This window comes from Chionomys nivalis, chromosome 7 (genome assembly GCF_950005125.1).
Source record: "Chionomys nivalis chromosome 7, mChiNiv1.1, whole genome shotgun sequence".
NCBI lineage: Eukaryota > Metazoa > Chordata > Mammalia > Rodentia > Cricetidae > Chionomys > Chionomys nivalis.
The window spans coordinates 86434099-86459823 of record NC_080092.1 but is presented as its reverse complement, the minus strand read 5'-3'; the positions used below and the strand labels follow the sequence as shown (position 1 = coordinate 86459823).

At 51.4% G+C, this 25725-nt stretch overlaps 2 protein-coding genes across 8 annotated transcripts in view; one reads left to right on the top strand and one right to left on the bottom strand.

Annotated features, from left to right (window-relative positions):
- The first annotated feature begins 2378 nt into the window (after positions 1-2378).
- On the top strand, positions 2379-13097 carry LOC130876762 (transmembrane ascorbate-dependent reductase CYB561). 2 transcript variants are annotated; one of them, XM_057773347.1, is made up of 7 exons: positions 2379-2704; positions 8105-8265; positions 9218-9427; positions 10145-10243; positions 10498-10601; positions 11033-11190; positions 11361-13097. In XM_057773347.1, the coding sequence occupies exons 3-7, from the start codon at positions 9229-9231 to the stop codon at positions 11551-11553; spliced, it is 753 nt and encodes a 250-aa protein (XP_057629330.1). In that variant the 5' UTR covers positions 2379-2704; positions 8105-8265; positions 9218-9228; the 3' UTR covers positions 11554-13097. The 2 variants fall into 2 exon arrangements, with proteins under 2 accessions (XP_057629330.1, XP_057629331.1); XM_057773348.1 differs by lacking the exon at positions 2379-2704 and adding an exon at positions 2716-2851.
- Positions 13098-17469: 4372 nt separating this feature from the next.
- The window catches only part of Tanc2 (tetratricopeptide repeat, ankyrin repeat and coiled-coil containing 2), a 312553-nt gene continuing 304297 nt past the window's right edge, over positions 17470-25725 (bottom strand). For 5 of the 6 annotated variants that reach the window (XM_057773318.1, XM_057773320.1, XM_057773321.1 and 2 more), the window contains one exon: positions 17470-24961. In XM_057773318.1, coding sequence (XP_057629301.1) covers positions 22996-24961 — 1966 coding nt within the window. In that variant the 3' untranslated portion in view covers positions 17470-22995. The remainder of the gene's footprint in view (positions 24962-25725) is intronic. The other variant, XM_057773323.1, reaches the window with a different exon arrangement.

Below are 25725 nucleotides of genomic sequence, written 5' to 3'. Positions count from 1 at the left end.
CCTTCCTGGGTCTCTGCTCCCTCGGTCACCGCCAGGGCCCAGCTTTTCCCCCAGAGTGACTCACGATTCTACTTAAAACTTTATCACAGTAGCCATTGCGTACCATACGCAAGGATGCTGCCGCCCGAATCTGAGGATGGTGTAGACGGGGCCTGGGGATGTTGCTGTGTGGGCTGAGAGCTGGCCAGGGACACAGCAGGCCGGGGCCAGCTTTCAGAGCTGATATGAATTTGTTTGGCTTAGACGTGTGGATTCCTGCATCCCTCTTCCTAGTCCTCTGGATTCTAGGAACTCCCAGAAACCCTTGGGAGCTAAGCTTACACTGGGCTTCCATGGCAAGATGAACAAAAATTTTTAAAACTTACCTTTAAGTAAAAACAGGAGACCAGGCTACATTTGAGGAATGATTAGGATATATTCATGCTGATTTTTTTTTTTTCCGAGACAAGGTTTCTCAGTAGCTTTTGGTTCCTGTCCTTGTAGACCAGGCTGGCCTCAAACTCACAGAGATCCTCCTGCCTCTGCCTCCCGAGTGCTGGGATTAAAGGCGTGTGCCACCACCGCCTGGCTCATGCTGAATTTTTAAAATATAAATTTAACTGGGAATCCTGACTTTCCCCTCAGCTTTCCGAGTCTTGTAACCCTGGGGAGAAAGAATCCATCGGGTAGAGGGTGAGTCTTCCGTCTGGCGGTCTGGCTTTAAGAACAGAATCCGTCATGTTCAGTGCTCCTTCTGCTCCTTAAAGCTCTGGCTCTGAGCCCCCAGTCGTCCCCAGCGCACCGAGTCTGAGGTAGTCACACCTCCAACCCTTCCTATAGTGCCACGCTGGTGGTCTGAAGCAGTGAGCTTGGAGATGTGCAGGAATGAGTTCAGGGATGACCCAGGAAAGACTTTTCCAAGGAGAAATCAACACTGTGCATGTGAGAAACCATGAGGCCAGCAGAGCAGGGGACACGAGTGCCAAGGGAGGATTTCTGTGGACAAACATCTTCAGCGTCCAAGCCTGGACCACAGGGGATGGTGGCCCAAGAAAGGGAAGTGGGGGGGAATGTCCTTCTGCCCCCTACATTGTAGCTGCAGATGCACAAGGCTCAGGCTTTGGAGGTGGCGATTCCTGCACCAGGAGAGGGGCAAAGGCGTTTTGGAGGTTCCCTGTTCTGAGCCGGACACTCCGGCAGCTGGACCAGGCTGGACGTCAGTGTTTGACAGCATTATGATGTGCTCCCCATTCCTGGGGTACAGGAACCTTTACAGCTGAGGCCCCAGAAGCTGGGTCACAGGTCTCAGCCTCTCTGTAGAACACACCTCACTTTCGTCAGGTCCCTGAGAACACTGTGTGTGGATGTGTCCCCCACACGCCCCCTTCTAGAGAAAAGCACTGCAGCCTGCTATAGGCCCATGCGGGGAGTAGGGGGGAGGTGACAAGGACCCGTAGGGTTCCATGAATCCCCAGCAGGACTCTCCCTGGCTTTGGAAGGCACTGGAAGCCCTGCACCGTAGCTAGGGAACTCAACACTTAAACAAAATCCCATTGCCAAATCTGTCCCTCCTTTTCCTCCCAGAAGCCCAAATATACCCACCAAACAATGAGAAATGGCTCTGCTCCATCTTTAGTTTATAAGCATGCTGCTTGCCTGTTAGCACACCAAGGAAGCTGCTGCTTACCTTAAAATGTCCATTTGCTTCCGCCAGATGAAAAGCTACCTTAACAGAATTCCGGTCCTTGGCTTTGTCTCAACCATACACTAGACAGAACCCTTTCTAAGACACCCCCCCCCACCCCAATTCTGGCTCTGCCTGTGGGAAGGAAGCTCCTCCGAGGAGCCTTTGTTGGGGGAGGGCAGGTGGGAGAGGCCAGTCCCACAGTCAAAGATGTTTTGATGCACAGGGGGAAATACCCCAATTCTGTCTCATTCTTGGACTCTTGGTGAGTCTGGCCAGGCATCCAACAGGAAAGAACCTTTTGTTCCCAGCTTGTAGGAAGTCTGAGCTGGGCTCTTATCTACCCATAGCACTTCCTGGATAGGGGGCCAGGATCCGCTGCCCAAGCTCCCAGCCTCGGCCTTGGCAACCTCCTGTCTTAAGTACAGACCTTGGCAACAGGCCTAAGCCTTAAATGAGAAGTTGGACGAACGGTATCTAGACTTAGATTGGTGTCTCTCCCCTCCTCCTCCCCTCCCTCCGTGTGTGTCCTGGAGTGGAAAAAAGAGGGAGGAAAACTATCAACAACAGCGTCCGTGTGGCGGGTGTGCAGAGGCGGGGAGGACAGGGTTATTCCCAGCCTTCCAGTAAAGTGTAAAGTGCCATCTCCGCCCACGGGGGCTGGGAGTGGTTACCGGAGCTGAGCTTGGACCCAGGCGGGGCCTGACACCTAGCGGCTTCCCAGGTTCCGAAGTGGCGAGAGCAGAGAGCGAGAGGCTAGAGACCGGGAACCGAGGCGCCGCATCCGCCCAGCCAACCATCCCCTGCCCACGCTGGTCCCGACGCTGCGGGGTCGGTGTAGCCGCCGTGCGCCCCCGAGTGCCCGCGCCGGGCGGTACTTCCGGCGCAGGTGACCGTCGCCTCCTCGCGCGCGCTACCGCCTCCGGGCCGCCGCGCTGTCACCATGGCGACGCCGTCGCGCCGTGGCCCGCGGAACCGGCAGAGCGGCCGGGACGCGGCGCGGCGCGAGGACGCGCACAGGCCTGGCGGCGGCGGGACCAGGTAGGCGACTGGGTGCCAGGGAGCCGAGTTCCACGCGGAGGGGCGGCGGGGACTGGGGCCAGGCGACGCCGGGCTTCGAGCCGCTCTCCCGCGCGCACCTGCCCCGCCTGTCCCCTGCAGTGGCCCCGCGAGGCGGCGGCCTGACGCGTGAGTTCCTGCTGCTGGGAACCGGGAGAGGCAGCCTGGGGACCTCGGGCCGCGTCTCTGCTGGGGTTAGAATGGGGACCTGAGTTCAAGTCTAGGGGTCTGTGACTATATTCTAAAATAAAGTGGGTGGGAGCGGACCCATCTGCGTTTGGCAGGTCCGTTCTTAGCTGAATCCCCCACTGTCCCCGCGGCTGGTGTCTGCGTTCAAGTGCGGGCCAGGTAGACCCTTTCTTCTGCATCCCGCCTTCCTCGGGTGGAATTAGGAGTTCCTAGACTGGGAGAAAGCCTGGCTTCATGCTTTGGCCTTGGCCACCTCCCTTTTCCGGTCACTTCTCTTACTCCTACCCTTTTTCTTGCGCGGCATCACAAGTCACAGGAGGGTCCTTGTGGACTCTGGCTTCCCTTTTAGTTGCCATTCTGTCTTGGCAATCTGAGAGTTTTCTAAAACTCTTTAAGAAAAGTTCCATCTCTTGAATTCCCTCCTGTTCTTTTCATAGCAAAACAAAGCGAAGCAAAGCATGGCCACCTCCCTTAAATACCGGGATTGCTCCCCGCACTTGGGTCTGGGTGGAAAATCCTGGTCTGCTCAAGCCCCACCCCTTGTGGGAAGGAGGAGCTCCTGGAACCAGAAGTAGAATCACCCACAGATGCCCTGCCCAGCCCTGCTCTGCCACTGTCTCTGGGTCCCTGGGTAGGCAGAGCCCAGGCTTCTTGAATTCACAGAGATCTGTGCGTTGGGATTAAAGGCCACCATACCGATCTCCACTCTCTATTTTCGAATTAACTCATAATTAATTAGAATAAAAGTGGGAATATAAAATTTCAGAGATTAAAACTACCATCTTGGTCATGTGTGGCAACAAGGGATTGTGACCCTAGGGTTCAGGAGGCCGAGGCAGGCAGATTGCAAGTTTAAAGCCAGCCTGGGCTACAGAGGGAGATGCTGGTTCAACGCCACTCCTCAACAACAATAATTAAATGCAGACTGTTTGACAGTCTTCCATACTCTAGAAGTTTCTCTAATAGAATAAATGGGGCATGGGTGGGCAGGAGGAACAAGTGGCCTGATAGGGGGTTGTGCTGTTTATGACCTTCAGGTGATACCATTTTTGTTCACCTGCTGTTTGGCTGAGCGCTCACCAGGTGGCAGGCACTGTACCAGGCTTTTGGGCATATTTTTTTCCCACTTAACTTTTCTGCAGTCCAGTAATGTAGGCCTTAGAGTTGAGGAGGCCAGCTGGGAGAAGGGACACAGTAGTAACCAGTGGAGCACACTCTGAATTGACCTGTTTGTGACCCAGGCTGCATTGCAACTCCGAGAGATGTGCTGGGTGCTTTGTCGTTCACGGGGCCTTCCTCCATAAAAATAAATAAGGACATTTTCAAATTTCCTACAAAGACAACATGCATATTGGATTAAAAGTTAAATCATTCCAACCTTTAAAGTGCGTCTTTCCCCTTCTGAAAGGGAAGAGCCCCTTTGTTTTTAACTGTTGTGGGTTCTGGCGCAGACTCGGGCCCACTTTCTGCCTGGAGTGCCCTCGGTGCCCCGCGCAACAGCTCCGCTTCTCTTCGCCTTTTGTCTCATCACATTTTAGGGTCTCACCCACCAAGGAAAGCTCTAGTCCCTGCCCCCACTGTAGTCTTTTTTAACTCAATTAAAGCCTGCGGCTGATAGGGAGGGCTGTGGCCAAGCCAGGTTTCCTACGGTCCAGCTTTCCTCGGCTCCACCGCTGCCTCCTGGGCTGTACAGCATGAGCGGTGTCTGGTACCAGTAATGAGGTTAGGCATGGTTGCCTTTTAATAAAACACAGTGGGCCTGGAGAGGGAGCGTGATGTTCAGCACAGGCTAAGCCCTGCGGGTAGCTGTGTCCCTGTGTGATTGCATTAAGTGGGAGTCAGTCTGCAGGTGGTGCGTAGAGATTGGGGGTGTATCTACTTGACTGTCACAGTCCGGAGATCTGTCACCCCACCCTGAACTCTAAGAAAGGAAGGGGAGTAGCCATGTAAGGGGCCACATGAGCTCCCATTCCTTGCAAGACTTTGGTGTGAATCAAGTGTGATATTGGAGTCAGGAGGCTGAGGCAGGGGGCTGTCGAGTTAGAAGCCAGCCTAGGTTACACTGTGAAACCCTGTCTTGAAAGAAATAAAAAGAATGGAGAAGGAGGGAAAGGGAGTGAGAACACAGGTCTGCGGAAGCCAAGGAAACCTAGGGTCGAGAGTGGCCATTTCCAGGATGTGAAGCCATAGCCTGTGTTCTGCTGGGGGACACAGGCGAGGACAGGTTATAGGGAGCTGCATCCACATTAAGAGGGAAGGGTAGGGTGTTCTCACTGTTGGGGTGACCAGGGACCATGATGCACATGCGCATGCTCACAGGGGAACAACTCAACTGCCTTTAACGCTTGCAGATGCAGGCATACCGCTGGCGGAGCCACTCTGTCCAGAGCCTTGGGGACATCTGCCCCAGGTACAGAGAGCTCTTAGCTGTCCTGAACTGAGCTGCAACAGGGAGCATTTTACTAAAAGATTCCGTGGGGCACAAGGCAACTCAACATTTTTTTGTTTTTGAAACAGGGTCTCCCTATGTAGCCCAGGCTGGCCTGGAATATGGAATCTTTCTGCCGTAGCCCGAGTGCTGGGATTGTAGCTGGTTGGTCCTGCTTTATTTTTTCTGTAGCTCAGGATTTTGTGAGTGTAGCTAGCACTGCCTGAATGAGTGCCCTGCAGGCAAGCCATGCCTGCCACGGGGAGTGGTCCTGCTAGGGAGCGACAGCCCCTCTTGTGCCTCTGGCATCACTTTGTAGCCTCAGCTTTGCACCCAAAGCACCCCATTTTCTTTCGGAGGCCAGGCTGCTTCACTTTCTCCTCAGGTTGGCTTTCTTGCTCCCAGGACTGCTTGGCTGGGTGCCCTACCTGAGAGTAAATTGAAATTGAGCCTCCGCTGCTCAGGCACTCTTCTGACACCCCTTTCTCCAGCTCGTACCCATTTTCTCCTGGAGAGCTGTAGGCAGCACCTGTTCTTGTGTTGTGGCAGTACTGAGGGTGAACAGGGACCTGGGGAGTCCCTTATTCAGCTGGGGCCACCAGAGCCTTGACTGGCTTAAGTGTTTGGAAAGTGTGACAGCGTCACTTAGCTCCTGGGCCCTGGGAAGTTCAGAACCACTGTGCTGGTGGAGATCTCCACTGGGGAAGAGACGCAGAGGACTGTGCCCTTTGGAAAAGGATGGTGCCTTTCCCTAGCCTGGTGGGAAGGGCCATGCAGGGTTGCCTCCAGTTTTCAATCCCCATTCCCCATTTTCGGCAGTGCTGGGGGTTGGGAAGTAAATCCAGGACCTTGAGTAGGCCCAGCAAGTCTCTGTCACTGAGCTACATCCCCAGCCTTCTATGGCCCTACTTAGAACACCTGCCACCATTAACACTCGCCCAGAAGCCCCTGCTGTGGAGTTCCAGCATCTAATGGCAGCTACAACCAGCAGCAGCTGCAAGTGGAGCAGCTAATTTGCTGATGGTAATTTTGAGTGCGACTTTATTGCCTTTGAGTCCTCGTTTCCCTTCTGTGACACTGGGGTAACAAACACTCTTGTTTCGCTGCTCACAGTACTGTCGAGGGTTAAGCAGAGAGGTGCAGAGCGTGGGGCGCTCTGGCTGTCGGGTCCCTGCACTCCTGACGCAGACAGCAGACGGGTTCCTCCTCACCCTGGGTGGTGTGTGTAGACAGCACGCGGGCACTCCTGTGACAGCACGCGGGCACTCCTGTCCGTCACAGGGAATTCAGGACTGAATTTCCAGTGAGAGAGGGTAAAGCCATCCTCTCCCTCGCTACCTTGTGAAGAGACCTTCACTAGGGTCTCTGCCTATGAGGAGACTGACTGGGACAGAAAAAGCAGGCTATGGCAGACCAAGTGGCTGACCCGTGGCCCAGATCTGCCCTTTGTCTTGTCTGAAGCCTGACAAACCGTGGCAGGTCACCTGTTCCTGCTTTCTCTCTCACTGGGAGCTAATCAGATTCTGCTGTGCTTCGGGCTCTGGGGAGATGAATCTAATAACGGGGGAGGGACTTGGAGAGGAGGCAGGACAAAGGACAGCAGGGGACAGCAGTCTCTGCTGGGTCCCTGAGAAGTCTTGGAGAAGGGTGGAGTGACCTTGTCTTCAAGGAGCAGACAGGACACTTCAGTAGAGAGCATCGCGGGATTAATCTAGAACAGAACCCAAGAGGGTAAGGAAGTTTTGGGGAGCCTTGAGGACTTAGGAGGGGCTTGAGCTGCACTTGGGGACAAAGTAGTGAGCAAGATGCCATTGCCCTGGGGTGTAGGCAGCACGGAGCAGGAAGCTGGGCTTCACCAGGAGGAGGGTACCAACCGCAGGCTGTGTTGCCAGTCCAGTGAGCTGAAGCCTCCACGTGGACCTAGTGGGAACATAGCGGGGCTGCGGAAGGACAAGTTAGGATCACGTGGCAGCGGGCATTTCTCTGGCTGGCAAGGGTGATATGACTTAGAAAGCAAGGCATGTCCCGGTGTGTCAGGCAGATTGAAAAGAGAGAGGCTTGTGTCCTGATCTGGCAGGGCAACAAAGATGGCTGAGAGGAACGAGATGACAGAGATCTGGGAGCCCTTGGGCCATGTAAGCTCCGGTAGACCCCAGGGCTGTCTGGGATCTTGAGAAGGCCTGGTTGTGATGGGCGGACACTGATCTTGGACGCGGCTGACGGGGCAGTGCAGTGGGAATCTGAGGGAAGACCGAATAGGCAGGAGACTTGGCAGTCATGTGAGGGGACAGACAGGAAATAGCAGCAAGAGGTCCAGAAACAGGGGTTCTCTCCTGGCTAGAGGTTCAGAAAGAGTTCCCACTTAGCAGGGATGACTTGAAAGAACACGTCAAGAATTTGAGAACGAGGCCAGCCTGCTTCACACAGATCTCCAGGCGGTGTCTATCCCATGAAGGCTGAGAGGCCCCCTGTATGTTCAGTGCAGGACGGCAGAGCCAGCCAGCAGGAGTTAGGAGCTCAGTTAGAGACAGAGACAAGTACAGTGTGGTGGTGTGAAGTTGTTGAACCAATGAGGCAGAAGTATGCTTATCCACATGAAGAGATGTGTGTGAAGCCAGTATGTGAAGATGGGTTGACGATGTCCTGGGCCTGTTTCCATGGGAAATGTATACGTATTTCTGACCAGTGCATGCGGGGACATGGGTGACTTGCTTTTGTCTGTTCACAGAGTGTATTATTAACTGCCTCGTTCTTTTCAAATGCAGGAGCTGCTGTCAGAGAACTGGGAGGCGGAGCTGGAGCTGACCAACCCGAGGAGCTGGTTGACCCAGGCCCCAGCAAAACAGGGGCACTAACTAGTGCTGGCTAGTTAGTGCTGGGAAAGCGGCAGCTACAGCTTCTGTTCGCCACTGCCTTGCACCTTCTGGTACTCACTGAGCTGGGAGGCAAGCCCTGTCTGTCTAGGGAGGGGGCAGTAAGCTGGAGTGCTGATGTCCCAGCAGAGCTGGCATTGGTGGTCGTCTTGTCTAGCCAGAGTGGGACCTTTGAGTCCCACTGCCAGCCCTGAGGCAAGAGGAACAGAGGCCAGACCAGATTGCTCCCCTCCACCTCTTTCCTAATGGGAACGGGGGACAGGAGAACACGCAAGGGGAGGGTTGAGAGCTGGCCTGAGCTGCATGGGGAGGCTTGCATGCATCAGAGCCTTCCACGGTTCTCTTGGTACAGGCGGTGTCTCTCTGTCTTCCTGCATAAACCATTGGCAGTTCAGCAGGTGCATATGAGGCCACACTGCTGGGGCCCCTAGTTATGGAAACCTCACTGGAGGGGGAACAGCGTCCCCTCCCACCGTTGGTGTGGGAAGGAGCTGGAAGGAACGAAGTTGGGGCTCCCAGAGTGGCCTGTGGTCTGGCACAGCAGGGCAGAACAAGGGGACTGACTCTCTGGGTGCCCATGGCTCTCCACTAGGATTAGGGCTTGAGGCTTACAAAAGGGTGAAGGAGCAAGGCTTCTATTCCCACCCAGGAAGGACTTTTCCATCTATCTGGAGAAAGGAGTGGTAAGCTCCGCACCTTCAGGGTATATGCTTGTGTTTCTGATGTATCTGCCAACCCCACCCTAGAACACCCAGGGCCTCAGGAAACAGGACTTATAACTCAGGGATGGGGCCCATGCCGTCATCCGAACTCGGGATGTTTCTAAACTTGTGCCCTCCCGTGTACACAGGTCAGGTTTGCCTCTGTGGGTAGGCCTAGCCTCCCAGAGAAAGGTAGGGCACACAGCTTAGACTCTGGCGTGGAGGAGGTGGCAGCTGTCACGAGGCAGAGTGTGCCTTCTGAAGGCTGTGTGGGTGGCTCCCTAGAGCTCTGTGTCTCCTGTAGCTGGGGTCAGCATGGAGCCTGGTGGTGCCTCCGTCCCTGCTGCCTTGCCGTACTACGTGGCCTTCTCCCAGCTACTGGGCCTCACCGTGGTGGCTGTGACTGGCGCATGGCTGGGTCTGTACCGAGGTGGCATTGCCTGGGACAGCTCGCTGCAGTTTAATGTGCACCCACTCTGCATGGTCATAGGCATGATCTTCTTGCAAGGAGATGGTGAGTCCCGGGGCTAGTCCAGGGAACCTGGGGCTGGAGGGTAGTAGCTGCCTTCAGTAGGTGGCATCTCAGGGGCCATGGCTGCCTTCTACAGTGGAGCTAGCCTGAGTGGCGAGCGACACTATCTTCAGGGGCAGCTGGAAGTTGGGAAAGTCGACACATGTACTGGGATAAGTGCGAGCAGGTGCTTGGCCTGAGTGCTGCCTTCAGGAAGCTGTGTGGGGGTGGGGTGGGGGTTCCGACAGCTCCCCCCCCAGCAGCAGTGGAGATTGGGCAGGATCACATTAAGCCTTGGAAGCTGGGAGTCTGCCTGCCAAGTGCAGTGATTCCCTACCTAGGAAGGCTCCAGAATCGCAGTCTCTGCTAATAGGTACACTGAGCCTGGCCAGCACCGCAGTCTGACTGCATGACGAATCCTGAGCTCCCGAACCAATGAGTTATAGGACACCTGGCAAGGCCACGCGGTAGTGGCTCTGAGTGGGTGGAACTGTGACACAGCCCCTCTCCTGGTCCTTGAGTGTGCATAGGGTAGACAGGGGCACCCTGGACCAAAGCCAGGATGGGTGCAAGGTCCCTGTGCAATCCTGTTCCGTCCTCCAGTTTCTGTAATTGTCAAAGCTTAAGAAACTCCTGGCACAGACCTTTGTCTAGGCAGCCAGGCTTGCCGGTGTGTCCAGCACAGGCCTGTACACTAAAAGCTTTATCCACTTCCACAAGCTCTCCTGGTGTACCGTGTCTTCAGAAAAGAAGCCAAACGCACGACCAAGATCCTACATGGACTGCTTCATGTCGTCGCTCTCATCATCGCCCTGCTGGGTGAGTTCTTGGGCGCAGCCGTTCTTTCCCCACCTGCTGCTTCAGGCTCCGGCAGCTGGGCAGACAGTCCCTGCTCCAGGCTGCTTGGCCTTGCCCCACTCTCCTCCTCCGGCATCCCAGGCAGGGATGGGATGCTGGCCATCATCGGCCTGGACCAAAGCCCAGAAGTTCTGGCTAGCAGTTCCCCCGGGTCTCCCTCCTCTCTCTTTTCCATGTCCAGCCCTGTCCTCATATGGCCCCTGCCTCTGCTCCAGGCTTGGTGGCCGTGTTCGACTATCACAGGAAGAAGAGCTATCCAGACCTGTACAGCTTGCACAGCTGGTGTGGGATCTTAGTCTTTGTTCTTTATTTTGTGCAGGTGAGTCTAACCCCAGGGAGGGGAGGGGAGGGTAGTGGGGTTCAGGTATGCCATAGAGGGGCCCATTTTTCAGGGTTCATGTCCAGAGGAGAGAGAGAAGGTCAATTTAGTTGGATGCTGTTTTCAGAGGCTGAACTGGGTATAAGCTTAGGATTTCAGAGGCCAGGGTGCCCCAGGCCTTTTGTCCTTCCCACTGATGCTGTGTAAGCGTTGAATCACATGCCTTAGCTTTTCGAATCCACGGGGTGATGAACCTGCTGCTGGAGGCCCAAGGCCTCAAGGCAAACGGCTTCGAGTTTTGGGGACCAGGCCACCTTTCCTATAAATGTTCTGCTCCACTGCATTTGAGGGGATGCAGGGGTCCTTTGGCGGCCTCCTATTAGTTAGGTCACAGCCAGCTCAAGGCTCAGCAGAGTCCTTTCTCCTTTTAGTGGCTTGTGGGTTTCAGCTTCTTCCTGTTCCCCGGAGCTTCATTCTCTCTGCGGAGCCGGTACCGCCCACAACACATATTTTATGGTGCCACCATCTTCCTTCTTTCTGTGGGCACAGCTCTCCTGGGCCTGAAGGAGGCGCTGCTGTTCAAACTTGGGTAAGTGTCCTGAAGAGGCAGGGCCTCCAGTGTCCCCTGCTTCACTGGAAGCCTCTTTCTGAGCTGGCTTTTCTCACTGGGAGGGTGGAAGGGTTGGCATCTTTAAGGCCCGGGCTGCACTTGTCCTAACTGGGACCCTTGGTGGCTTCTCCCTTCACCCTCCCCTACAGGACCAAGTACAGCAAGTTCGAACCCGAGGGGGTCCTGGCCAACGTGCTGGGCCTGCTGCTGGTCTGTTTTGGGGTGGTTGTGCTCTACATCTTGGCTCAAGCTGACTGGAAGCGGCCTTCCCAGGCTGAAGAGCAAGCCCTCTCCATGGACTTCAAGACGCTGACAGAGGGAGACAGCCCTAGTCCCCAGTGACGGCCTTGGGTGATCCTCCCGGTTCTGTGGGTTCTCGGATATCTTTCTGCCCCTCCCTGCAGAGCCTGAAACTTTAGGTCCGGGAGTGCCTGCCGGCAGTGGTGTCAGTTTAGTGGGACTCCAGGTGTTGGCTTTGTCCTCTGCTTTTCCTTCCTGCTTGCAGCTTCTGACGCATCCTGTGAGCCATGTGTGGGCCTGATCCTTAGGGGAGCTAGCTCCACCCTCCAGGCAGCTGATGGCTGGGGGGCCCGAGGGACTGGTGTGGAAAAGCCAAGCCTGCTGCTTGTGCATTCAACCCAGGAGTCCTAGCAGCTCGGGAAGCACTTGTCCTTGGCAGCAGAGCAAGTGATATGATGTGTAAAGTATGCTGGTGTTCAGACTGAGGTTCCCCCAAAGGGTTGAGTCTGGCCCTTGAAAGAGCCATGTGGCTTGGCCAAAGGTCCACACTGTCACGGACCTTTCTGGTCTTTAACCCCTGAGCCTTAAATAGGCTTTTCAGGGAAGGGACTAGGTGCACAGAACGCAAGTATGTACCTGCCGTGGGGGATGAGGGCAGGCTGCTGGTGGTGAGGGGCCTCCTGGCCTCCTGCTGTCCACCCGGGCAGTTCCTCCCTCCAACAGGGGCTGAGTCCTGGTTTCCTTCTGCAGGCCAGCCTGGACAGGCTCTGGGAGGGCAGGTGGCATACCTTCTGCTATTTGTCTTGCTCTCCAGGGGGGTTCTGGGTTGCCCCGACTTGACTGAAGCAGCCCTGGAGGATTATTGTCCTCCTACACCTGGGTCCCTGGACAATAGGACTGAAGTGGACAGAGGGATGGGCTTGGTCTCCTGTGGTGTCTGCACACAGCTTCAACCCCTGCCGCCTGTTGTGTTGTTAGCTGAGTCACTGCTTGGCTTGAGTCTAGAATAACGTGATTAGGGCATTGGTCTCGTGCTTCTTGGGCTTGGCAGACGCTCTCTCCTCTCCTGGGCCTTGAGGAGCCTCACTGTTTGTGACAGACATAGTTAACTTAACAAGGAGATTAGCAGTTTCTGAACCTGATAATTCCTTTAGGTCAAGAGGCCGGACTTCTGTCAGATTTCTTGTGTAACTGTGCTGTGGGTCTCTTTCTCCAGCAGTGGTGGCACCCCCTCTCCCTGGGGTCCCTCCCCAGGCTGCCCATCACCCTGGCTCCTCCAGCTCTCCATTTGCAGGGATGGTGGGTTTGCCTCCAGTTTCAATTGTGTATGCTGCAAGGATAGGGATCTTATCGATTCTTTCATCAGCTGGCACACTGATACAGTCAAATGTTTACATGTGGGAGACTTGTCTTTAGACAAACCCCGAGTACCATTGTGAATCTCCCGTGCCAGACTATACAGAAAACCAGAACTCATCGAGAGCCTGTAAACTAGTCTTTCTGCCAAAGTGTATGATACATGACTTAGGACCAAAGAAGGCCCCCAAGCAGATGTGTGTGGTTTCTTGTGTTTGCCTGTGGCTGTCTCCTGTGACGTACAGTGTGTTGTTGGTGCAGCGGATGAATCAATACATTCTACAGCCGACTATTCGCCTTCTGTTTTCATTTGCGGAGGCAAGAAAAGGAACCAAAGCTTTATGCCGTCAGATTCCGAAGTTAGTTCTACTAGGGATGAGAGAAACTGTCCCCAGGGTGGGTACCGCAGATAAAGTGACTGGCAGATTCTCAGCACAGGACGGACAAGTCTCTGTGGTGGTTGGGTTTGGCCCCCGTGGATCCTGGAGGGCTCTAGGAGGCCCAAGCATGGCAAACATGGCGCCCACAGTTTTTCTCTTACCCTTCTCTGCCATTCCTCTGCCTTGCTAAACTGTAGACTACATTCCGAAAGCTAGTTACGTCTAGTCACTTATTTGGCCACTTCCTCCTCCTGAGGCTGACAATTAAGATCCAGCTATCAAACTATTGCAGTCCAGCAATCAAAAGCCCCCTTTTGGTTACCCCAACTGACATAATCAAAACAAACCAACTCACCCCAACATGGGGTTTCCCCTTCTCCCTTTATAAACCGCCATTTGCCTATGGGCCACAGCTGTCGCCTCTCTATCCAGAGGCAGGTCCTTTGTCCCTCCAGGGCAAATACCCTTTACCCTCTCCCTTATTCCTTTCTCTGTCTCCTTCATTCTCTATCCGCGGTCTTTGTCTCTTATTCCCGGTCCTCTGTCCCTCTGGGGCAAATAAAACTCCTTTGTGCAGAGAACTTAGTCTTGGGATGTCTTGTGCCAACTCTGAGGTCCTTTCAGAGCTTCCCTTGTTTTTTACCTGCCTGAGCCTGGGAAGGCTGATGCCCAAGTACCTCGTCTGTTTGACCCTTTCAACATCTCTTTTTGATCCTTAAGAAGAGGAGCAAAGCTTTTAAGAATGAGCTGAGATTCTGTGTTAGGTTGATTTATGTGATTCATGCAGGAGCTATGCTTATGGAAAGTTTGGGTGGATCTCACTGTGCCTTCCTATGCATGGTGGCACATGTCTGATCACAGCATATGGCAGGCAGGAGGATCTTGAGGCTGGCCTGGACTACAAGGGTAGACCCCATCTTAAAATAACAGGATTGGAAGTGGTAGAGTGCTTGCTTAGCATAGGCAAGGCCCATGGTTCTGTATCAGGACAAATAAAACAAACAGAAATAAATGCCCCAACGACAGAAATAAAGCTAAAAATACCTTTCTAGAGAGCCATTTCTTTCTTTCTGTTTTATGAGACAGGGTTTCTCTGTGTAACAGCCCTGGCTGACCTGGAAATCACTCTGTAAACCAGGCTGGCTTTAAACTCACAGAGATCCACCTGCCTCTGCCTCCTGAGTGCTGGGATTAAAGGTGTGCGCCACCACTGCCTGGCTTGGAGCTCACTATCTAAGGGAGCTTACAGGAAACCCTCTCATGAGTAAGTGGTTTTCCAGCATTTGTTCAGCTTTACTTCTGTTGTTGGCTGCTGTGTAGGAGCCAGAATCAAGGTCTTTCCTCTAAACCAGTGGTTCTCAACCTTCCTAACTCTGCGACCCTTTAATACAGTTCATGTTGTAGCAACTCCCCCAACCACAAAATTATTTTGTTGCTATTTCATAACTGTAACGTTGCTACTGTTATGAATCATAATGTAAATCATCTGTGTTTTCCAGTGCTCTTAGGTGACCCCTGTGCAAGTCATTTGGCCCCCAAAGGAGTCATGACCCACAGGTTGAGAACCACGACTTTCAACCAAGGCTTCTTTGTGGACTTGCACTTCTTTAAAGGTATCTAAAGCACATGGCTTAGTGCATGCACAAGCTATCAATGTCAAACACAGGCTTCTCCCGGTGGAAGAAGGCAGAGGGATCCTGATTGTGGTGCTAGGTCTCATCTTACTTATGGATTTGGGGTGACCCTGAATCCTGTGCTCTCATTATGAATTTCGAAATGATGCCAGACACTGGAGGCCAAGGCTATACCACTGCTCTGACTCCTATGCAGATCTTACGTTAGATGAGAGCAAGGCTCCCTCTGGCTGGCTTTGGGATCCTGAGAGGTCCTCCCATCAACTCTTTTGAATTTGAGCCACGTGTAGCAGGGTTTGCTTATGGACGCAGTGCCTAGGCCTCTTTCAGTGCCCTTCTGATGGTTTTCACCTTGACACCCCTTTGAGAGAAGCAGCAGCAGGGTGGAGAGATTCTGAGCTCTGCCATCGCCTCTGAGCCCTTGAGAAACTTGAGCTCTCAGGATCTGCTCTGGCACAGCATTCTGGAGAAAGGCCATCTGTTAGAGGCTCGTGTAAAGAATACACAATTTTCCCTGATGCTGGCTTTTAAAACCAGCCATTGTGAACCCTTGACCAGCCTGGAAAGATGTCTGTTGGTATCATAGTGGCATGGATGTTCTGGGGGTAACCAACAGCCTTCTGACTGAATTTAAGGCCTGCTCCACAGTCATGACTCATATGACTGACCCAAGAACCCGTGGTTGTCACTGGCTCTAGAGGTCATTAAACTTCTCTTCTTTTGCTAAATGGACATAGTATCAACTTATTCTTTAAATATTTAGGCAGCTCTAAACTCTCACCAGAGAAGCTTCTCTTTATAGGAGATGGCAGTTCTATAAAAAATGATCAAAGTGTTGAGTGATAATACCTCATCCCTCTCCCCGAGGCTCAGGGATCAGTATGAAGGAGGGGAGGTGCAGAAACAGCTTAAGTGCCAAGGATTGCTGCTAAAAAGTTATCTTTGGACATGACAGGGCCACTGCACACCAACTCACAGCAATTACAGCTGTATGCACTAGACCAAGCCAGCCAAAAGCCCAGGCCCCTAGCTGAGGCTCTAGCTGATGGCTTCTGTGGGAAGGACAGTCTGTTTCCTTCAGGGATGTGGCCCTTGCTAGGTTACTCTTGCTCCAACAGATGGCCTGACATCCAGCACATACTTGTAGCACTAACTAGACTCAGTGAGTTAAAAAAACATGAAGTTGGGAGGGAGATATGGAAGAGGTCTGGGAGGAGTCAAGAGGGCCTGAGGGTGGATATGACCAAAATAAATATGTATGAAATTCTCAATAAGTAAAAACTGTTTTTAAAGAGCTGCCAAGAAAGGTAGAAAGAAACAAGTTTGGAGGCTGTGGCAGTAACCCCCCGTTTTTGATGGAGCAGCCTGTGACACATTCTCGGCCATGTGCTTTAAATACTTCTAAGCAAATAAGGTTCACACAGGGAGCCTTGCTCCAGGAGAAAGACCATAGGCACCTTGATGAAAGTGGCTTGCTGTGTGTCGTACGAGTGTCAAGTCCCTAGCGCCGTCTCTGGGTACAACGCAGCCTGGATGAGGAACGACTCTGCGCTGTTCTTCCGGCCAGCCGTTACCCTGGGCTTTCCAGGCCACTCGGTTTTGTCTTATTCCTGGGAACAGGATGACTCAGTCATCAGGGGCTCCATGCTCCTGTGGCTTGACTTTTAAGCTGTCCTGCTCCCCTCCCCTCCACTGGATGCTGCCTGACTTTTCCCAGCCAGTGGAGTCTAGCTTCTTCATAGACCGGCATAAGGCAGCCAGTAAGAGACGAAGTAATGAGGGACTTCTGAGAACCCATGAGAACATCTGCTGCTCACCACTTCGCTGATTGGCTTTTCATCTAAGAAAATTCTTTTAAGAAATTTTCCTCAATTCTACCTTGTTTTATTCTTTCAGTGCCCCAGGAATACTTTAAAAGCTGATGTTTAGCAAACTTTAAAAAAAAAAAAATTCTATGGGCTGGAGAGATGACTCAGAGGTTAAGAGCACTGGCTGCTCTTCCAGAGGTCCTGAGTTCAATTCCCAGCAACCACATGGTGGCTCACAACCATCTGTAATGAGATCTGGTGCCCTCTTCTGGCCAGCAAGCATACGGACAGACAGAACACTGTATACATAATAAATAAATCTTTAAAATTTCTAGTTGTTAATGAAGTAAATGGTTTTGAAGACATAGCATGTGGTTCCTTCCAGATCCTTTTCTCCTCTGAAGGTGACTGTGCCAGGGCCTGGGAGGCTAAGACAAAAGTACCATGAGTTCAGGAGTTTATGGCTAGCCCGAGAATGGAGAGTGAAGCCGGGGTTAATCAGTCAAACTCATTCCAAGCAAGCAAACTAAAGGGAGGCCAGTGCTCCTGCACAGCTGCTACTGAAGACTAGGCTGCTTTAACCCCACACTAACACGTGGCCAGCCTTCACCGCGGTTCCAGAGCTGTCCTGGCCCAACAACCCCCTCGAGTGTTATCAGAGTCCACCTCAGAGATGCTTACATGGCCGGTCAGGCTTCACTGCGGTTCCATAGCTGTCCTGGGCCATCAGTGTCCACTTCAGAGACACTCAACAACTGGATGGACAGATGCAGACGGCACGACTCTGAGCAAGCAAGACATCAGGAATGTGGCATCCTCGGCACTGCCGTTTCAGGTCAGGGTGAGTTTGGAAGCCACTTCCCTGGATAGAGCACGGAGGAGAAAAGCACCGGACACCAGGTTTCTCCAAGTGTTGACCATTTATAAATAAGTACATTTGCTTTCATACATACAGCTCATTGTACAGTTGACGCTCTGTATACATGGGGCAGGAAAATGCATTCATTTAAACTTTTCACATCTATCTCACACAGCTCACATGTACAGACAATAAAACTGTTCAAGCAAGTACAGCAAAGGAAATGTCTTCCTTATACACGGGGCTGGAGGCCTCCGCTGGGTGTGGGGTGTCCCCACTGCACGAGTTCACGACTGTGTGATGTTCGATATATTAGGCTAGAGAACAAACATGCATTGGATAATATACTGTACAGAGGAAGTCCTTTACATCTGAGTCATAGAAAACCTAGAGGGAAACCAAGTGCATTAAAGCTTTTTCCAGCAAGTGTCTTGAAAGGACAGCAAAGAGGAATAATCAAAATCATATTAGTACAAATCACTCTTTAATTGTAGACTGTACATGTCTGTACTAATTAAAATCATCTTGGATTTGGAGGAGACAGAACAGAGAGACACAGACGCTGTGCTAGATGGAAGGGAGGCCATGCCTGAGAACGGCACCTGCCCTGAGCCCCACAGGAACTGGCCCAACTCAGCAGGAATCAGCCAAATGTTAAAAAAAAAAAATAAAAAAAACAACAAAAGAAATCAGGACAGTATAACTTACAGGATTCCCAAAATAACCTGTGAGTGGCTATCTAGAGCCGGCATCACTACCCCCTCCCCCCCAGTGAATGGGTACACAGTAAGGCAGGTACATTCAAGTACTGAATTTTCCAGAATTAACTCTCTCTCTGGTTCTGGGGATTGAAGGGAGTGATTTGAGTCCTAGCCAGATTTCCTGGCTAGTGATTAGCAAAGGGAAACCCAGCCATCAAGTGCTACAGAACAGAGCAGCTAGGCCAAGTCCTTCCCGCAGAGTAGGTCTATCTGAAACCCGGAGATGGTGCTGGCTGGCATCTGTGTGCAGCCAGCTGCAGCCTGACTGGTCAGCTTAGTGTAGGGATCACAGTCAGGAGGAGGAACGAGACAGCAGGGTGAGGAAACACGAGAGTGACACTTGATTTTTGGTGTCCAATTATACGTTCATTTGGTACCAACTTTCAAAGCTCTGACTGTGGCCATCATGTGGCCACAAGCATCTCAGGGAGGCTCAGCTGCTGTGAGGCATTGGACACCGAAATGAAGGTTACCAACACTTCAGCCCTTGAGTGGTCTGTATTACAAAAGGAGTTGATGAAGACCCAGTGAATATTCAAGTAGCTCTGCACAGTGGCTCCACCAGCCCCGTTGTGCTTGTGTCCAGGCCCCTAGCCAGCCACCTTTTCTTGGGAGCAGCCAGAGCTGAGTTCAAGGCATTGCATGGTGAAGGTTTCCATGACACGTCTTTGTAGGTAGCTCTTACCCCTAAGCCCTTTGTTCATTGTTAGTCATGGTAGATGGTCAGTCTGGAATTCCCAGAGGAAAAGGAGAAGTCACACCTCTCAACAAGCACGCAGCGGCAGGGCAGTATGGCCCCCAGAGCAAAGGCGGCAGCAGACCGCTTCTTGAGAACTGGGCAGCCAGAGGATAGACAGGCAGGGTGGGTGGGGCTGCTGAGCCCTGGGAGGCTCAACAGGGATGGGCACAGAGGCAGCATGTCCTGCCACCTGGGGAGCCTGTTCCATTGAGTGGCAAAGATTCAGTGAGCAACTGTTTTTGTCCAAGGCATTTCTGCAGTAGAAAAATAACTATTTTTAATCAAACCACCCAACCATGATACTTGTGGAATTAGAAAAGCTGGAGGCTGAGTGGAACTGAGAGAAAGGATGCTCAGGGGAGAAAAGGCTCCTCTACATGCCCATCCACCAGAGAAAGGAAGCTCAACCTAACCTCCCAAACGGTGGTGTTCAGAGTCTGTCTTGCTACAGGTGGCATGGATGCATGAAGACCCTCCAGGCCTTTGTTCCCGTCTTCCTGAACCTCCAGGCTATGGGCCTGCCTTGGCACTGGCAGCAGCTCCACGAAGCCATTCTTTGTAACCAGGTAAGTATGATGCAGAGCCACAGTGACACCTAGTGGTAGAGTATGGTGAAGCACACGTGACATCCACATATCCCACTGCATATGACTAAACTCTAAGGAAAAATACTTATGGATATTAAATTAGATACTGGTTTTAAATTTTTCTATTGGGTATATCTCTGGAATATAAAAATACCAATATTTAGAGGGGATCATAAACTACTATACAATATAAGGGCTGAGAACACCTTTCTCTAAGCTGTTCTGTTTATAATAATTTAGGAAAAATGTTTAATAATCCAGGCTTAACTAAAGCCAGCAAACTTGGATATCTGGACAACAACCTGGGATACTGTACATGATTCTAATTAATGGAATTTTCCTGAGCCATCAAGTTTCAGTTAAACACCTAGAAAGGGGCGCCTGGGAGAGGAAAGAGGGGCTGTGCTCTATTAACTTGGGCTTTTAATAGTGCACGTCTGCGATCTGGACAGACACAACAGCAGATACAAAATGATCTCCATTTGTCCATGCCAAATTCTTGTGTTACACAGGTTTTCCCTTTACTTTGTAAATAAACATTAATTTTAACTGTTACTTGTGTGCCTTACTGATCCAGTAAGTAAATGAACCATGTCTCAGGAGTCCCTAAGAAAATTGCTGGAAAGCACTTTAAAATCACTGCAAATATTCTCTTGTGTTTAAAGATTCTCAATCTCGTTGAGGCTTATATACAACAGTTAGTTCTTGTGCTATGAATGCTGTGATCCACTGCTTGATTTCTTTCCATGTTTTTTTTTTCCTTGAAAAACACACTAGAGACAAGAGTGACTCTGCTAATTTCTAATGAAGACATTACTCACACTTAAATATCCAGTATTTACCAGAGTTACAAATTCAAACAGTAAAGTGCACCCATTTATAGACATGATGTGATGAGAACCTATTAGTGCAAGGCTTTTGGGCAAAGCGACGTTTTGGTGAAAAACCTACAAGCTGAAGTTTGTCACCTGTCTCTACTTAAGGGAGATGTGAATTGAGTGAGCAGAATTTGCCAGTTTCATCCGAAAAATTTCTTCCATCCTGAAGCTAGCCATGCCTGGCGAATGCTCGTTGCTGGGAAGGGAGGGACACAGTCAGAATACAGTACTAAGACCAACCCATGGCAGTGAAGTAGCAAAGCAGGGCACAGGCGTCTGCATCTACAGAAGACCCTCGTTTTATTTTCTGCCTCAAGAAGTTTCTGTTGGTGTTTTCTAGTCAAAACCCACTGGCACACAGCAATGACAGCCACTCTCTTATGATGGCCAAGAAAGAACTGTGGTTTGACACTGACCTCTCGGGTGGGGATAGAGACATTAACTCTCTTGCTTTTCCTGGAAAAATGAGGGACCCTGGGGAAAAGTGGCAGCTGTGGTGTATCCGTAGGCCTGCATGGCATTTTAACCACCTAGCAGGTAAGGTTAGGGGAGTGTGGCTTTCCAAACAGGCAGGAGCACTTTTCTAATGGGCTTTAGGAGCTCCCTTAGAGGTGCTTCAGATAGCACATGATACAGAGACCAACAGGGCTGTGTCCAGGCCGCACCAGGAGCCAAGAAGTTGCTGTTCCCCGCTACAGGCTAACCTCACAGCTATAAACTTCCTCTTCCAGAGGGGAGAGATGGGGATACAGACAGGTGGACAGACAGGTAGGAAGAGATCACCGATGCCTACCCTAGTCTAGGAGAAAGGGGTAGTTCTTCCACATCACACTGAAAACTGTTCTGCTTACAGACTTACATGAGTCCTGATCCGTTTTCAGCTTGGGATTCATCTACTGGCATAATCTAAATCAGTGAAAAAGGCGTTTGATCTCAGTGTCATGCTCTGCATGTCTTATAGGTCCTTTCAGAGAACCTGTATTCCAAACAGGTCACAGCTAGATTTTGTTCAAGACACTGTCCTTCCTGTGGCCCTTTACTAACAAAAGTAAAATGTTCCCTAAGAACATGGGACCAACACCTCTGGTTAGTTTCCTGGTCTGAGTTGCTTGGTTTTGAGAACTGACATGAGCCGAGACAGGACTGTGCTGCAGCTTTAGTTCCTGCTGCGTATCTCACAGTTGTCTCGGCTCTTCCAGAGTCAAGTTAGCAGACATCCACAGGACCTAGATGTGCAGACACTGATGGAGGAAAGGGCCTGTGGTCAATCTCATGCCCCTACCCAGGGGTCAAAGGAGTCTGCAACACTTTTGGCTATTTTCTGATTTTCAAAGATTACCCCTAAACACTCCTAGACAAAAGACACAACTCTTTTAACAGTGAATAATGAAACCAGAGGTCTTAAAATAGCATCAGTTAACAGCTGGCATGAAATGCAGTGGCCTGGGTAGAAACCCTGGGATGGGTCTGACAGTCCCAAGAGAATCTAAGTGGGTTCTGTAAGAACCTATTTCTTCTTAACACCATCTGGGTGTGAGACAGCGAGGTTCCCCTGGCTCCAGGAGAAGACGCAGCTAAGAGGGTTACTGTACCAGCCAGACCTCAGCAGTCTGCTCAGTGCTGTTTCAGGATCTAAGAAGCAGACATCTCCAAGACAGATTTCTTCCAGTGAGAAGGAAGAACAATCTTTATCCCCCCTCTCCTCTTTTCTCTGTATCTATTTCCTCCTCTAACCTTGGAAAATCAGTAGCCTTTAGTGGTTAATTGTTGGTTAAAGCTCACTCTTGGTGAGTGCTTTAAAAATACCCACAGTCGTCCTGGAATTTCCTTGGCTTATCAATTTATTTAAAGGGTGAATGTTTACTAAATGTTTCCAAAACGCCTCTTGGAAAATCAACATGGTAGCATTTCAAATAATTATAGTGGGTTTTTCTTCTAATTTAGCAGCTTTCTTTCCTTCTCACTCTCCCCTAGATCCCTTTATCCCAGGGGAAGACCAGCAATACAGTAAATGAAGATTCTAGACCTGATGCCTGCAGGGAGCTGGAGTCTGGGGAGGAGACCATGGCACACGAATGCACTGGGGCTGGCCATGTGGAACACTGAGTAAGAATGCAAGGACAAAGAGGCATCACACACTTCCTAGAGTTTCTAGAAAAAACCAAACAAGAACATCTTACTTTTTAAAAAGGAAAGAGACATTCACACAACAAGAACATCAGTGAAAGCGATTGTCTCCTGGAAAAAGCTGACCAGTGTGTCTGATCTCCCTGGTTAAAGCTCACGGCACAAAATCTCCTTGTTGGCATTGGAAGAGAGGGAGAGAGCATGTGGCTGGGGCACAGACCCAAGAAAGTCCTGGCTCACCAGAGGCCAGCTTCCTAGTCAGCTGCATGCAAAGGATTTCAACATGTGGGCTGTCACCTCTGAACACCACACAGAAACTACATGAGAAATTAAGCCAGAGAACTACCTCAGATGTGAAAACCAAGCCTGAAAATGTGCAGTGAAAACATACGGGTCTCACTCCAACAACTGTCTCTTAAACATTAGATTCCACAAATGGTCTCTTTGGTTTGATAGGCGATGTCTGCCCTTGTCGAGAGTCCCGAGACAATTGCCTGTACAGGTTGTCCTGGTATGCCTGAGCCACAGGTAGGGTCCGTGCAACCTTCACGTCAGGATAGGAGGCGGCCTGGCTGACTCTTTCTAAGAGGTCTCCACGTGACCCGTTAGCCAGCATCCCATGGGGGCTGTAATAATCGTCCTCCAGCAAATGGCCATTCTGTGCATTGTTGGTTTTGTTATAAAAGGCAATGTTGCTGATGGATGACGGTGGACTGAAGGACTCCGGCTGAGGCAGGCTGCCTGGAGATGTGGGACTGAGAACGGTGTCCACGGATGACACTGCCCAGGTCCGAGTCTGCTGGTGAAGGTGGGGGTACTGTTGAGTCCGGGCGGTTTTATCTATGATCCCCATGAATGGTGTGGTCCTGGATCGGGTGGGCTCACTAGGGTAGCCTCCCTGAGTGGGAGACACTGGTGACAGTTCATCACATGACCTATCATATGTTGGCTTCAGTGGGATCTCCATTTGCTGAATTGAAGAAGAAGGCCGGAAGGTGGGAGTCAGGTTGGAGGTGGACGCGATGCTATTGCTAGATGGAGAGAAGCGAAGGCCCACACTCTGCGAGTGCAGCAGTGGCCTGGGAGTCGGTGGGTGGGGCTTGATTTCATTAGGGTTGATACTGATAGGTCTTCTGATTAAATGTGACACATCAGGGGAACCCAGTTGGCTGGAGGAACGTTCCAGATCTAGTTTTGAGTGACAGACTGGATAATAGGATGCTGACTGGCTACGCCCAATCTGTGGTGTCTGGCTGTACCTCATGCCTCCTCGATAGGCAGAGGAGGGTCTCTGTGGCAGATCTTCTTTGGTCAATCCTCCATGCTGACAGATGGCACCGGCGCTCAGGCTGGCCTGGACATGCTGTACAGGTCTCCCATCTCCTACAATGCCCCCTATGGATCCCTGATAAACCAATCGGCTCTGACTCACTCCCATATCTCCTTGTGGAGACTGGTATTTACTAGCCATCGAATGGGCTACTTGGCCATAGGCTCCTGTCGGGATGACAGTGCTTGAGTGGACTGCTGAGCTAGGCTGGTTACTTCTTACAATCTGGGCCTTGGCAGGCTGTAGCCTGAGCCCTTGCTGGGGAACTGCTACTGGAAGCTGAGGCATCTGGTAGGGCCGCTGGGCCATCTTGGATAGTGGAGATTTTGGTCTGCCAGGTATCTGACTCACATTTGTTTCTTGCTGATAGCGTACAGGGGAGCCAGACTGGGATCTATAGACACTCATGCTCTCAGCTGGAGGGCTGGCCCGGTACTGAGGGCCTCTACGGAGAGGGGAAGGGGGAGGGCTTGGGTATTCCTTGCCTTGCCCTCCCACAGGAGGTGGGCTGAACCGGTAAGATGCACCCTGATGAGCTGGGGACGTATGTGGTGGGCTAGGCCTGTAATGAGAGTTCTGGTGAGTTGGAGAAAGAGCAGGCGAGGTGGACTGATAACCTTGTCTAGTGGGAGAACCTACAGAACTATTGGAGCGGAAGTCAAAAACCTGATGAGAGCCAAGAGGTGAACTAGAGATATAGGTTGAGTCCCTATGAGCTGGAGAGGAAGGTGGGCTCTGAATTACTGGGAGCCCCTGACTGGGTCGAGCCTCTGTCTGGAGGCCAATAGAAACGTTTTCAACATCCTGTTCCAAGTACTCCTCCTCAAATATGTCTTGTACAGAGTATATATCTTCATGCGGGGGCTCAGGCTCTGTCTCTTCCTCTGGTAACTCCTGCTGAGGTTGCTGGGGTGGCGGTGGTGGCTGCTGCTGCTGCTGCTGCATCTGTCTACATTCCTCCTCCACGCGCATCAGAAGCCTCTGGATCTCACGGTTGTTTGGACATAGCTTGATGGCCTCTTTCAGGTCTTCTAAGGCTGCTGCAAACTGTCTGCTTGACAAAATGCAAACATAAGAATGGAGTTATTCTGAGTGAATAGGGATCATGAGAAGTGGAGAAGATGACCACCGGTTCAGAGGACTGCATCGGAGGATCTGTGGGACTCTAAGAGGGTCTAATTCAGCTTGACCTCTAAGGAAGGGAGCAAAGAGGCTGCTATTCTTGAGTCCAGAATGATTCCCTAGACATTTTGTCCTTCATCTTCCTTCTGGCCTCTCTGGGGTTAACAGAGAATGTCCTCATTATGTCAGTTGAGACAGACCCTTCACAAGATCTCATTCCCAAGTGCATCCCAGGCAGTATGGGGGTTGCCTGGGGTTGTCATTTACAGTGTCACTGTCAAGTAGCTTAGGAACAAAATAGCAAGTAACTGATCCAGAGTAATTTTTGGGGACTGGGAAGTGTTTGAGACAGGGTTTTACTGTGAAGCCCTGGCTGTCCTGGAACTCACTCTGTAGACCAGGCTGGTCTTGAATTCACAGAGATCCACCTGCCTCTGCCTCCCGAGTACTGGGATTAAAGGTGTGCACTACCATGCCCAGCTCATCTTGTGGAATTAAACTAATATTCTTAATATTTTGGCCTAAACGTCAGGCCCCTTACGTCCTAGGTATGGAGGCTACCTGTCCTCTGTCCCTTTTCTCTGTCACCTACCAGCACTGGTGAGTGTGTCTTTCTGCAAGGTCGCAGCCCACAGGAACTAAATTTGCTGGTTAGACAACTGAGAGTAGAGGTGAGCTGACTCCAAGAAGATT

Coding starts and splice junctions, on each gene's coding strand:
- LOC130876762 (XM_057773347.1), top strand. CDS start 9,229: ATGGAGCCTGGTGGTGCCTCCGTCCCTGCTGCCTTGCCGTACTACGTG. Junction 9,428..10,144: donor GATCTTCTTGCAAGGAGATG/GTGAGTCCCGGG, acceptor CACTTCCACAAG/CTCTCCTGGTGTACCGTGTC. Junction 10,244..10,497: donor TCTCATCATCGCCCTGCTGG/GTGAGTTCTTGG, acceptor CCTCTGCTCCAG/GCTTGGTGGCCGTGTTCGAC.